The sequence below is a fragment of the Mya arenaria genome, chromosome 4, assembly GCF_026914265.1.
Source record: "Mya arenaria isolate MELC-2E11 chromosome 4, ASM2691426v1".
Lineage (NCBI taxonomy): Eukaryota > Metazoa > Mollusca > Bivalvia > Myida > Myidae > Mya > Mya arenaria.
The window spans coordinates 47,564,099-47,578,925 of NC_069125.1; the positions used below are offsets into that span (position 1 = coordinate 47,564,099).

The 14,827-nt window shown below is 38.4% G+C and overlaps 2 protein-coding genes across 2 annotated transcripts in view; both read right to left on the bottom strand.

Annotated features, from left to right (window-relative positions):
* LOC128231364 (zinc finger HIT domain-containing protein 3-like) overlaps positions 1 to 246 on the bottom strand; it is a 36,386-nt gene extending 36,140 nt beyond the window's left edge. Inside the window, exon 1 of the mRNA XM_052944087.1 lies at positions 38 to 246. Within this exon, the coding sequence (XP_052800047.1) occupies positions 38 to 66 (29 nt within the window). The 5' untranslated portion in view covers positions 67 to 246. The remainder of the gene's footprint in view (positions 1 to 37) is intronic.
* An 11,126-nt stretch (positions 247 to 11,372) lies between these two features.
* On the bottom strand, positions 11,373 to 14,518 carry LOC128232926 (uncharacterized). Its single transcript, XM_052946728.1, has 4 exons — positions 14,398 to 14,518; positions 12,509 to 12,746; positions 12,101 to 12,208; positions 11,373 to 11,676 (listed from the first exon to the last, which is right to left on the bottom strand). The coding sequence occupies exons 2-4, from the start codon at positions 12,723 to 12,725 to the stop codon at positions 11,498 to 11,500; spliced, it is 504 nt and encodes a 167-aa protein (XP_052802688.1). The 5' UTR covers positions 12,726 to 12,746; positions 14,398 to 14,518; the 3' UTR covers positions 11,373 to 11,497.
* Positions 14,519 to 14,827: the final 309 nt, after the last annotated feature.

Here is a 14,827-nt window from a genome sequence, read left to right on the forward strand (position 1 = left end):
CTTGGTACAGATGTTTCTTGAGAGACAAGATTCATACCGTGTGGCGTTGCCCATTACTGACTTCATTGTTGAGTTGTGTCCCTTTTCGACTAAGAAGACCGGTAAATAGACTAGTGTTGGCACCCGCTTTCACATTGCATTACACACATGGTAACACAGTGGTTTCCGTATTTAACCAACTACATTCTCTACATATTATTTAACATTAAAACTTCTGCTTAAACTACACACATCATGCTTGATTTCACTGTGAAGATAGAATTAATCATAGACTGAAAAAGCCTTATCTGGTCAGCCCCTTGTCTTCATTTAATCTCTTACTTCTCTGACCTTAGTGCCCTATGTAGTGCAGTTCTAGTTAACTATTAATGCTCTTGAAGTGCACAGACTGTCTAAAACTACAACATCCATGTATGTGCCAGTTCTCTTGACTCGACTATGCGTTATCTGTGTCAGCATTTGCTTGTGTAAACAGGCATTCATATTTTAAATCCAACCTTTATGGACCATGACCTGAATGTTGACCAAGGTCCAAATCCGGATAGTCCTTGTCTTTTTCGTGCAAATATTCAATGTTTTCTAAAATAGATAAAGATATTGACATGAAACATGGTACACGGAATGAATAGTGATAGGTTTTTTTAAGTCTGGTTGAAAAACGGACAATTATTGGCACTCACCTACGGTGCTCTTGTTTCCTATTTGGTCCTTGATTTATTTCAACAAACGCAACGTTCTATGACAAAACTTCGATGAGTATTATGTCAAAGGTGGCGTTTCCCTACAAAACTGAATTGCGTTAGCATTCACTGTTTAAGGGTAAAGCGCGCGAGAAATATCAACCTGCATTCACTGTACAGTAAAACTGCGAACGCTCGAGGTCGCCGGGGACCGAGCCTAAACCTCGAGGGAACCGATGTTTCGATCGACCCGATTTTCAATTCTCCAGTCTGTTATGAAATATCTTTCAGTGTATTTTAAGTTTGAAGTGGTCTGTTTACTAAGACACCGATTATGTGTTGTGTTGTGGGAATTGCTCATATGTTCAAAGGCCGTCGTATAATATATGTATACTAAATATAAAATGTAAAAGAAATTTCAATAAATTGACATTTTTATTTTTACAAAATTGCCATATTGCAAAGCAAAGTGACAAGAAGGAATTCTTTTCAGAGATTCCGCTGTTGGATCGATATGGTAGTGTTTACTCATATTTTTATAACTCATTTACATTCCTCACAATTAACTTCTCGTCATTAACTTCTCATAATTATCTTCTTAAATGCCCATATCAACTAATATCGGTCATGCGTTAACAGTGTTAAACGGTTTGTCACACCTTAACAAATTGCCTTTTAACTGTCATTGCAATTTTTACAATTTGCGAAAATTTTAATACCTAGCAATTTTTTGTTTATTTTGGAACACGCGTTCAGAAAAAAAGTGTGAAATTATGACCTCGAGGGAGCCATAAGGTTTTGTGCATGATTTGTGTACTTCGGACCGAGTATATTGCTCGACTCCTCGACATAATTAGGTTTCGATGCAGCGTAGGTATATTTTATATGAAAATAGAATGAAACAAGTTCGGGACCAAGCTCCGACCTCGAGAGAACGCCGGTGTAATGTTGTAAACTGACCCCCATAGAATAATGACCCCCGGTCAGTATTTTATATAGAATTATGACCCTTTTCTATAAAATACTGACACCCCTTATAAAATAATGACCCCCCCCCCCGATTTTATCTATAAAATATTGACCCCACCTAACCTATTACTAACATACTCTACATCAATTCAAGTCACTGTTGTGTTTCTATTGCTTATATTTCTTGTTACACAACAGCAGTATAACCTAGAGGCTCCGCTAAGGAATAAGCGTACTTTTATTGAAAATGAAATTTAAAATGGTTTTCGTTTGAATTATCATTATTGTACTTAAAGAGAAGTTTTACAATAATAGAAGATATATCTAAGTAGTTTTAAGGTTACTGTAGAAATAGAGAGAACCGATATTTAGGCTGGAGGATAATTTGGTTTTGTTTACAAACAGTGTATTATCCTCTTTTATTATTCATCGGAAATGATTCTGGTCATATTTTATTGATAGAAATTGAGATCATCCTTTAGAAATAAAGCGTTTACGAAAATAGAAACATTTGGAAATGTATTTTATATGCTGGTTCGTCATCGATTTTGGGCTTTACATAGCCTATTTTACAGAGAAGATTTGTTTCTTTGCTTCTCCAGCCAGATATGGCATTTGATAAACTTTTTGTTCAGAACATGTTTCAGATCTAAATCTTTTTGTTACTTATAAAGGTACATTGTATCATGCTTCAAGTATTTCAACAGGCTTAAGTTTTATTTTTTCCAAGATTCGTTGAGATAGTACCTTTAACAGCCTCGTAACTTTGTGGCATCGCATTATGTTACGCATACATGTATATAATTATTAATTTACCCTTTGTACAATGTAGTGTAAGCATTCAGGAACATATAGTAACGGTGATTTTGTCCGAAGTTTTAGAAGAAACATCATTTTGTTATTGCATCCTACATGTTGCACTTATTTAGTTATAGCATGGGCTCGCGGGTTCATTACGAAAAATGCTATTGACGGTAAACTATTTCATTTTCTAGAGTGCAAGATTGTAAAAAAGGCAATTCATACGTGGAAAAGCACAATGTTTTATGCCGCCCCTGAAAGTGATGTCAAATACCCTTAACCTTCTTTATGTCATCTTTATGTCACTCATATATACCTCCAAAAATAGGCGAAACGGGTGTTGGGTAGCCCAGTGGTTTTATTACCTGTGACGCTCCTCGTCGTTAGAAATTATTCAAATTTCAGTCTATTGTTGAAGAGACATCCTTCTTTGGATTTGGGGTATTGGTGTCCCTTTCAGGCGTTTTTAAATAGAAAAAGTAAACAATTATATCAATATAAGGCATACAATATGTAAATCGGTTGTGGGGAGGTCCCATGTTTTATGAACTGTAACGCCCATGCCAGTAAGATGTTGTTCGAATTTAAGGGCCATAACTCCCGAACAGGTGGAGCAAATCCATTTTATTCTTTCTGCACAACTAGGCATCGGTAGTAGTATTACCTGAAAGTTTGAATCAATTCCGTCCAATAATGAATGAAGAGTTGCGGTCACAAAAAATGTTGCACGTACGCACGCACGGACGGTGTCCATTACCACATTCTCCGCCGCTGCCTATCGGGAGGGATAATTATGTTGTGAGTGTACCTTAGATGTGTTAAGGTTATGGTTTGGGTTAGGGGTCGTTATTCTATACGGGGTCACAATTCTATGTGAGGGTCATTTTACTACGTGTAGAGGTGTCATAATATTATGACCGGGGAGTCACTATTCTATATAAAATAATGACCGGGTTTTTTATTCTATGGGGGTCAGTTTACAACGTTACACCGGCTCTCGAACGACCGCTTGTTCGAACGACCGCAGTTTTACTGGTATATGGGAAAAGTGTGCGAGAAACATCGACCTGCATTCACTGTTTAAAGGAAAAGTGCGAGAGAAATATCAACCTGCATTCACTGTATATGGGAAAAGCGCGCGAGAATTACCAACCAGCATTCACTGCATATGGGAAAAGCGCGCGAGAAATATCAACCAGCATTCACTGTATATGAGAAAAGCGTGCGAAAAAAATCAACCTGTATTCACTGTATATGGGAAAAGTGCGCGAAAAACATCGACCTGCATTCACTGCATATGGGAAAAGTGCGCTAGAAATATCAACCTGCATACACTGTGTATGGGAAAAGCGCGCGAGAAATATCAACCTACATTCACTGTTTATGGGAAAAGCGCGCGAGAAATATCAACCTGCAGTCCATGGGTTTCATGAACCCTAGGTTGGAAAGATTAGTATTACACTGTCGGAAGTCCCTGCTACATGTAGGTATGAAGCCGCTTATTGGATTCTTGGTGAAATGGAAGTATACGTGCATCGTGATGGGTAAGGGACGTCATGTCATTTCAGAACGTGAAAACACGTCATAATTACACAGTCACGACGTGGTTGTCAAGATGTTTATCATTTCATGGTGTTTGTTGTTGCTGTTTTGAAGATGCACCTTTTATCGTAATATGGACGGGTAAGTATAGCTGTTAAATAATGTCTTAAATTTCTGAGTTTAAGACATGCCGAACGTGGCAGGCACGATTTGACTTTTAATTCACTAGCGGATCTAGGGTGAGGTGAAGGTGGCACTGGAATATCGTCCAAGTTTACTTTTTACGTCAATATTGGAAATTGTTTTAATACATTTATCGAGCATATCGGACTTGCACTGTTAAGAAAAATTTTTAATCCATATACATTTCAGTTCTGATCGAGGGCTGTCAATTCCTGGATTCTTCCCTGTTATTCGCAGTCTTGTCATTTTTAAATTGTGAAAAAAAAGCTAATTATGAAATATATTAGTGGTCAAACATTATGAAATATGCTGTTATTTCCAATCCTGTTAAAATTTATGATATCGTGGTCGACTTCAAGACATGACTGCAGAAATAGTTCGAAAAGGTTTAATAATGAACTGACTGATTTTAATTTTCACAATGTCATATATTTCACAACTTTATACGGCAATGTACTTTTCATCACTCTCAGACCAGATCGCCCCTTGCCGGCAATGACCGCGGGCTGGAGTAAAGAGCATGCCTCACCGCGCGGTCCCGCAGCCACATGTCGTGATCCAAATCCCAGCCCCACCACATATTGTAGCTTTAAGCTAAACCCTCACCCTAGGCTAGACCGCGTTTTCCCGTTATCAACGACCGAACTTGCGACCTAACGGGCGTGGTCCTGAATCCAGCCTCCACTACACATTTTAAACTGTATTTTCACCCCTCCTCAGACCAGGCCGCGCCTCACCAGCAGTGACCACAGGGCTTGACCAGAGGTCATGTTTTACTGCCCGCGACCTGACGGGCGTGATCCGGAACCCCGCCCCAACAAGCATGCAGTACGCCCCCGACGATGGGGAAGGTAAGCTACGCCCTGCTGGGTGATACCGTTTTTGTTTGCAAAGTCGTTTTCAAATGAGTAGCTTAAACGCATTCAAGTTTTCAAAGGCAATGCTCTTTTCATGTAAACAAACGCAAGGATGTTCCGTAAATGACAGGAATGAAAAGTGTCCAACACTGCAATTTTAGCTACCATGTGATAAATGCAATTGCAAATTTGCAATTGTCATCTGTTTTGCTTGATATCTTAATTGTTTAGTTTACCGTAGAAATCTGGTCGCCTATCACACCACTAATGCCACGACCAACATTAATAAATAATGGCCGAACAAAATAAGATGTTATTGCATTGTAACAAAAATGTATGATATAGTATCGTGGCATCCTTACAATGCCTGAAAATAAATATCCATATTATCTATAATGGATGATCTTTCACATCTCCATGGCCTGGAACTCAACTGGCATTGTCCTTGTAGAAATATAAGTGGTATTCATTTTCAATTAAGCGAATTGCAAAACAGGATAACGTATATAATTATCATTAACACCGAATCAATTTTCTGTTCTACGGATTTTCAAGAAAATAATACGGCGAGCGAGCGAACAGCTTTGTTTCCATTTCAAAGATACAGCGAAGCGGCGAACGGCGCTTTTGATAAAAAAAAACCCCATATAAGCCGCACTCTGAGGCGAGCGAAAAGTTGTATATATTATTAACCCTCTCATATTTGAAGCAAAACACATTTTACTCTGACGTATGCAGTTTTTTTTTATCAGCAGTTATTTTTCACGAACGGTGCGTTTAAAATTAAAAGAACACCCGTCCGCTAGTTGTACTGTATTGTTGAATACAGAATGTCACGACATCATGTATTATGCATTGTTACACACTGAGAAGTTGACATTTAGGAAAAATAGATGTTTGTGCACCAGCAGTCAATGCGAAAAACCCAGGACACGAGGACATCAAGTCTGAACATTGTCACAATACTGGAAAATCTACTTCTCTGACATGTCACTTGTAAATTGAGTTGTCGAAAGCTGATGTTGATTACACGGGAATTTACCTCAGGAGTCAGTACTAGAGTCCGGCAAAGGTCAACGATCAATCACTGGGCAGATTCTCTGGACAGCCAATATTCATTCCTATTATTGTTTCCAGAGTTTGAATCATCAAATGTTCATGTCCTTTCTTCACTTCAAATTCTCAAGTACAATCTGTTTACTGCCCATGATTGGTAATTTTGCCAATCTAATTACTTGTTTTCTTGATGTCCCAAAAAGCTGATGATATGATGAAACTGCTTAGCGCAATCACATAGCTGACGATATGATGAAACTGCTAAGCGCAATCACATAGCTGACGATATGATGAAACTGCTTAGCGCAATCACATAGCTGACGATATGATGAAACTGCTTAGCACAATCACATAGCTGACGATATGATGAAACTGCTTAGCACAATCACATAGCTGACGATATGATGAAACTGCTTAGCACAATCACATAGCTGACGATATGATGTGCTTAGCACAATCACAAAGCTGACGATATGACGAAACTGCTTAGCACAATCACAAAGCTGACGATATGACTAAACTGCTTAGCACAATCACAAAGCTGACGATATGACGAAACTGCTTAGCACAATCACAAAGCTGACGATATGACGAAACTGCTTAGCACAATCACATAGCTGACGATATGACGAAACTGCTAAGCACAATCACATAGCTGACGATATGATGAAACTGCTTAGCACAATCACATAGCTGACGATATGATGAAACTGCTTAGCACAATCACATAGCTGACGATATGATGAAACTGCTTAGCACAATCACATAGCTGACGATATGATGAAACTGCTAAGCACAATCACATAGCTGACGATATGAAGAAACTGCTTAGCACAATCACATTTTCTGCTTTTAGATTACATGTCTAGAATTTCTTGTCTAGGTTTTCCTTTTGAAATAAAAAGGAATCGTGATAATCTCCAGCCCCAATTTCTCGAAACTTCTTAAGTCTCTTATAACAGGATTAAGCTTAAACCACTATTTTTTGTCTTTCAATATTTTGCGTTTTATATACTCAATCAAATGTTTTAATATTTAAGAAAGGAATTATCGTTACGATTATCACAATAAACCATTTCTCATTTATAAAAAATCAATTTAAGTATGTATTTTTTCTAATTGAAATAAGAAACTTAAGCCGATTAGGCTTAAGATGTTTCGAGAAATTGTGGCCAGTTATTCATGATAAGTCGTACTGCAAAATAATCATCCGAGAACTCGACATGTTGGAAATGAATGACAGAACCACGACATTCACTGCTTTACCATAACTATGGTTTTATTAACCTGGTTTTAGGTTAAGTTTCAAGACAGTGTGTACCATATGCATGTATGAAACACACAATTCAGACAGTTTGACAAATACGTTCCATCCAAGGAAATGCGTTTTTCTTTTTTTCCGATTCGTTATTGTTGATATTCTCAAGTTATCGACTTCCGATTCCGCCGAGGTTGATCAAATTTGCCGGTTCGTTTGATGATTTACATCTTGAAAACAAAGCTTATATTATGTTTTTCATTAGCAGGCATTCACAATTTTGATAAAAAAAAATGAAAGCATATATTTAACATTGAATTTGTAAACTTTTCAAGAAATATTACGAAAAGAATAGTCAGTCTCGGCTGAATTCTATTACTTTTTTCATTTTGGAAAAAAGAGTTGCGGTTAATCAGATCAATACCTGATCAATTTGTTGTGGCTTTAGTTGATGAAAGTGACCGTTTTACACATATGGAGTTTTAGTAATTCAAAGATCGATGATAAATTGTCTGCCACTTTACATGTGCGCCTTCGCCAAGATCAAGTGATTCATTTTAGCTTAATTGCAGTTGTCGTCAAAATCGACTTAAACGTTAGAGGAAATTTTAGTGCGTCTATTTAACTTTTCAGACCTAAAGTCTGCCATGTCACCAGTTTACCGAACGTCGACGGCTCCACGGCACATCCAGAGCTACCTGGACACAGAGTCTACCAAGCGCCAACTCGGGGAGAGGGTTGCAAAGGACTGCCGCCAAGCATCCCTCACGTCCGCTGCTGCACTTCGGGAAACCAACTCGCCCTCAAATTACAGTGACCACAACGTGCTCGGCGAGAAAGTCCGCCGGAAATGCATGGCGTCGGCGTACACACAGTGTCTTGACGAGCATTACGGACGTTCGAGTAGGATTCTACCGTTTTTCGCCGACGACCGTAGTTTCGCAGCTGAACGTGTACGCCAAGAATACACGGATGACGTCAGAGTATATGATGGTCAAGAATATAGTATCCATGGTGACCCAGAACAAACAAGGCCAGACGAAAACAGGGAGAAACGGTTTGATAAAAGAATCAGTGAAGATGAGTTCAAACGCGCTGAACTTCTAAGAGAAGTTGAGCTGGACAGGAAGCGACAGGAGCTCTTACAGAATAAGCGTAAGAGGAAAACAAAGAAAAGAAAGAGCAGAATCGATGAACCGAGTAAGCAACATGGTACAAAGTTGGCTCCAGTTTTACACCCGGTCGATAAAATACAGGATTTCGATAACAACATTTTTAACAAACAAGAAGAGTCAGAGGAGACGAGGTTTAGTTTCACAGCGCTGAAAAGACTGCTGGAAGAGGAGGTACCGACGGTTGACGATATTGAACAGCTGCTGGAGAACGAGCAGGCCTGCACAATGACCCCACAAGTTACTATTCAAAAGAAAAAGTCAGTTCTCGCAAAAATAGAAAGTTCTCATACTGCTGACCAAAAGGTTCGGAAAATGGTAACACAGGATGGTCAGAAGACGGGAACAGAGGTTTCCGGTATCGGTCGTCGCGAGCAGCCGGCGGTTATGGCTTGGAACGCGGACACTGCCAAGCGAGGTGTGGGCTTTCGGTCAAAGAGGAGAGGGGAGGAGGGCCGGAAGTGCAAACCGTAATTGCACAAAGACTCAATAACCAGCTTCGATAATAATAAAAATGCTTTCACTGACAAGAAATATATTTAACAAATCATTTTGGTGTTATTTTACACGACTATGTTTAAACAACAACGCTGAAACAATCAATTTTACAAATAACTGGTCTTTGTACAAGGATGACTAGAAAGGTTATACTTTAAAATATAGTGTTGATGTTGTTGTTTTTATTTATAACACATAGCATGTGCATAAAACTTGAGCTAAAAGGAGAAAATGATGATCCAGGACCTTGCAATTCGAAATATGGCCGCCATTCTGCCGTATCGACCACAGGCATCTGAATCATTGTTTGTCACTAAAATATTGTTTAAAACCATTTTGGGTACATACAATGAGATAAACAACACATCTGAAGATATTAAGTTTCTTTTTTGTATATCAAAGACACTAAATATCTTCAGATGTGTTGTTTATCTCATTGTATGTACCCAAAATGGTTTTAAACAATATTTTAGTGACAAACAATGATTCAGATGCCTGTGGTATCGACGGATACATTTGTATTCAGCTGGTTGGCAAATTTTGAGACGCTTTGACTAGACTATAAAATGAGACTTCATCCGCTGTAACAATAACCTGATAATACATGTATGAATAACCCTTTTTAATTAGGACACCACTATCACCAGTGTTTAGGAAATTGTAAACGTGCTGTGTCCTGATCGGAATATAACGGAACCCAAACCCTTATCTTTGCATTTCCAAGATTTCAAACTCGTTTTTCTCAAAACTTTCACATTTCTTGATCACGGAACATTTAGTTTCAGATCGGCAAAATTGAATTCAAATTTCATAATGAATAAATGCCTGTTTGAACTGAAATGAAGGCATCACACAACAACTGTCAATATGCGTTTGATCGTACCGTCAGTCACCTACCAATTAAAAAAAATGAAAAAAATAGTAGAAGATACATTATCGCCTTTGTTACGTGGCATTTTCGTCCCCCCCCACCTAAATAGCGTCGTCACTACGCAGCCGTTTAAAATGCCAACAGACACAATATGTTCTTACACGGATGAACCGCGAACTGTAGAATATACAATGTATATTTCTTATTTACAGGCATTATTTGCAAATTTTCTCTTGGATAGTCCAACGACAAGGCTGAAAATATGTTCACCAAGACAATTGAACGTAGCATTATTGCGGCTGTCTGAACAGCGGCGTTGTCAATGACGTCACTTGTTTCAACGACGTCACTTACCTCTTTCGCAACAAAACGTCCATTGACCAATCGCAAACGTCGTTTTTGTACTAATTTTGTTTCCAATAAATTTTGTATTATATGGTAAAATGAGTTGAGATTGAGTTTGAGATTTGACTTAAGTATTTTCGTGATATTGGGGCCAGTGGTGTTCCGAAGATGTCGCCTTTGTAAGGTTTTCTCAAGATACAAGGGAAGCAACATATTACCTTCATTCTTTCGTGTCATGATTGAATTATTGCCCCTAACATAGTGCATGTGTTTTAAGAGCAGTTAAAATGCAAGTTTCCTTCGATAGTTGCACATTCTTTTTACATCCAGGGGAACCATTGATATACATGTATGTGTAATGAATTTGTTTAAATAGGTTCAATTTCCATCTTTAAAAAATCAAATTGAATTAACGACGGTTTATGAGTTGGATTGTTCGTATGCTGTGCTCTGTAACTTCAAATTGTCTGTCTGCCCGGTGTTTATTTATTCGTACATAAGAATCGTGTGCCAATGTTCTGTGTGTTTTGTCAAGACATACCTTATCCTCATTGGGTCTGCATCCGCAGAAACGTAGCTGAAATCATGTACTCGTCTGTGCGGATGTCAGGACATTTGATTAGACCCAACGAGTTTTACCCTGTTTGTTTACGTCTGCGGATACCGGGTGACGGAACGCATGCAGATGGGTAACGGCATGATTAAACTAGACTCAAAATCAGTCAATTAATAATAATTCTTTAATACGTAATTGTAAAATGCTCGTGTATGATCACGGCGCTAAGCGCATAACAGACGTGACACTCATAGTCATTGCGGATTTGCGGCGAACGCAGACGCGTAGCTGCCTATACGCGTGTACGCGGCTGAATCCACTTGATTCTGACAATAAATAAATCAATCAGGCAAAGTTGCAGTATGTGTGCTTGACTAAATGATATCCTAAAGCTGTCCAGTTTTCTTTACTTACTAAAGCACCTCAGAACGCCCAGAATGCACCATTGTTTTCAACATTTTCCGAGAGGGAATTCCCCCGATACCCATTTACACAATTATGAATCCACATGAATAGAGCCCCCGTGAACGTACCAGACCTTAATAGAGTTATAGATATTTAAATACAGCATAACACAAAGAAAATTAGTGACCTGTACAATTTATTGCGTAACTACACGAATTACATCTAACAAATATATAGAACAAAAAACAATGCACTCTTGTTGAAAACGACATGTCCAGGTTACGGCGCACACACCGACATTGCCTTAGGAGAAATTGTTACTACAGTCCTCTTCTTTCACGTCGAACTTAACGTTACGTATTTTCATCCTTACGTATACACCGGAAACAGACTTCACCTTGCAGTACTTCCCTTTCCGCTTATGGATCTCCTTACAGTGCTCCATCTTCCGCACCATCCGGTGCTTGAACGTCTTCTGGTGACCTGAAGGGAGAAGGAGAAAACATTAAAGACACAGTTATGGTTTCTTATTGCGCTGGTGTCGCCATTTGTCGTCGGTGGCGACAGTATCGTCGGCGAACTAGTCATATTAAAACAAAACTGTACAGGATGCAAGCATTTACACTGGCGGAAATATTTCACAATGTCGGGTTAATGTTGGAGTTACAATGTGAGAGAATAACAGTGAGGATTGCATGGTTACTTTACCGGTCCATTCATAAAAGTCCGTATAATTTTAGTTTTTGAAACATTTTCCAAAATATATAACAACCAAGATCCAATTTAAATTTCCAAGTGAATTAATAGTGATTAAGGTTAGTTTATAACATTTTATTAGCTTTAAATGGCTAGATTATTTGTATGGTGTCAAACATGGCGATGACAATAAGAGATGTTTAGTGTTTACGTTTCCCACAGGCGCCAACTATGTGGTCCCTGTTGACGCGCTTCCGAAAGTCGATCGCCAGCTCCGTCTCCTCAATTACTTCCGGGGAAATAAACGTCCCTTTAGTCGCTGTAAAAAGAAAGGATGCATTATAACGCTTGTTTTATTATAGTTTGCATCTAAATACATAAGTAAGTATTACATTCTAGAAACTTGAAAGCACGGAAATTACTAATTCAAATAAAATAAAAATGGCCAATATTATACACAACATAGAAACCGGTATACCACGGGAATATACGGACAGTTATGGTTAAGCTAGCAAAAACACGTTGATTATTTATAAATGACGCTAGTACTTTTTAACCGTGGTAAGAACCATCACTACGCTGTACACTACAATATCCTGCACGTTGTCTCAGAACTTACATTTCAAAACCTTCCATGAGTAAACGTCGACAACGCCCTTTTTCAGAATGTCAAACGCGATGTAAATATGGGTGTCGTTCCTGTTCCGGTAGAGCAAACGGTCTGTGCGCTTAGGGAGACACAGTCCGTCCAGAATATGAACTCCAGAGGGCGCTGGTGCTGGTGCCGTTACATCATATAGACAGCCAATCAACAGAAAGATGAAAAATGCATGCATCTTCCGTCAAAAGTCATCGAGCTGGAAAAAAAGAATAATATACTGTATATTTAAAATACCTCACCAGCGCATTTATGCTTATCTATTTCAATTTAAATGTCGATTATATAATTTATATCTATACGTATAGTTTAGTTTAGTCGTCGTCTATTAAAACTGCTACTGCTACTGCTGCTACTGCTACTGCTGTTGCTACTGCTAAGGTATTACTTATTGTTGTACGGATACTGTTGCAGCTGTTGTTGTTGTTACTGTCCTGCTAACTCAGTGTTAGACCGTCAGCTTCTATGGCGGAAGATCGCTAATTCAATCCCATACATACTTTTATGAAATATGGAACCAGTGGCGCCCTCGCTAGAAGCAGATTATCGGTCTAGTGGCAGAACACCTGCCTGTCAACCCAGGGGTCGCAGGCTCTACCACTCGCATCACCCCTTAATTAACAAAGTAATCTCTAAACTCCGGTGCACATTACAGGGCCCGAGAATGTCCCATTAGGGAATCACCCTGTATGTACATTATTCCTCACAACCTAACAAGCCACTCGCACTGGGGTCGACGCCCATCGAAAGGTCAGTGGCGTCGTAATATAACCGTACCCACCCTCTCACTTGGTGCTCTTCTTTGTCGGTTGAACTGGTAAAGAATGAAGATGTCTATTCGAAATTAAAAGTACGCTAAATCACGCATAGTCCTTTGTTTGTATCTCCTGTTATTTTACAGTCTTCGATTTTGAAATTATGATTTAATTTAATTATAATAGGTTGTCGAGAGCGACAAGGGCAACAGTTTTCACTGCGGGTTGGATTCATAAAACTAGCTTGTCTTTTGGACATACTTCCTAAACTTGTTTCAAAATATCGACGACTGTGTACTATATACTCCAAATTCGGGACGACTTCTCCGTATATGGCACGACAATGTAGAAGTACGAGTTCGTGTTGGTAGGACTTCAACTGCTGCCTTTGTAGCTACACTATGACTTTAGTGATGATGGACGTGGTGGTAGTGATGATGATGATGATGATGATGATGATGATGATGATGATGATGATGATGATGATGATGATGATGATGATGATGATGATGATGATGATGATGCACCGTTTTAATAAAGGTGGTATTTAAGGCGTAGAGACCACGTACATCAGGAGTGGGCAACTTCGTGCGTCAGTTTCAATTTACGATGGTACCATTCTTCAAATGTTATATTATATATTTCAACATTTACATAAACAATAATATCAATAAAGTTTAATATTATTGGTCTTTTCATGCAAGTTCTCTCATAAAATTAAAAAAAAACTACATGGGCAGCATATACTATTCTTTAACGCCTGGTGCCAATGTATATATATCCACACACTATATGAGGTTGTTTGTGCTGCTACGATTATTGCTGTTGTTGGTAGTTATTTTACAATAAACGATGCTTCAATATCAAAGGCAACTAAGTATACGGTAATATATAGACATATACCACAAGACCACACTCTCGCGCAACATCGTGCCAACGGGAGTGACATAGCATAAGCTATCATAGCTTCCTCAATCGTTGTATAATATAAAGTGGTTAAAGTAATATATAGAAGGTCTTTTAATTCCGTTTAGAGACAAACATATGAATTTATAAGTTTAAATGATAAATATCAAAATATAAAATAAAATTTACCTTCATTTCACATTTTATATATCCGTGTATTTCAAACTTGTGTTGACTATAATATGTCCTTGTATAATTGCGAAAGCACGTAGAAGGCCTCTTATCAGTTTGTTTAGTAAATCAAATAGTGTTACAAATATTTACATATCGCCATTCAGATAAAGGGCTGCGCTCGACAGTAATTACCTACTTCGGCATGTTTGATTGTTTGTGATTATACACCGACAAAGCCTGATTAAAAATCAATACATTTGGGATTAAAATTGCAATATTTCTATTATGGCCCTTTTAATACAGGAAAAGGGGACACACTCCCAGACATTGGAACGTGCTCTACAATACTAGAGTTAAGAACATCAACATCTAAAATTGTATTAATCTTATAATCCCTTTCTAAACATATTTCTAGTTTGTACAAGACAAATCACTGTAACTTAAA

Coding starts and splice junctions, on each gene's coding strand:
- LOC128232926 (XM_052946728.1), bottom strand. CDS start 12,725: ATGCATGCATTTTTCATCTTTCTGTTGATTGGCTGTCTATATGATGTA. Junction 12,209..12,508: donor CTCATGGAAGGTTTTGAAAT/GTAAGTTCTGAG, acceptor TTCTTTTTACAG/CGACTAAAGGGACGTTTATT. Junction 11,677..12,100: donor AGTTGGCGCCTGTGGGAAAC/GTAAACACTAAA, acceptor TTCTCCCTTCAG/GTCACCAGAAGACGTTCAAG.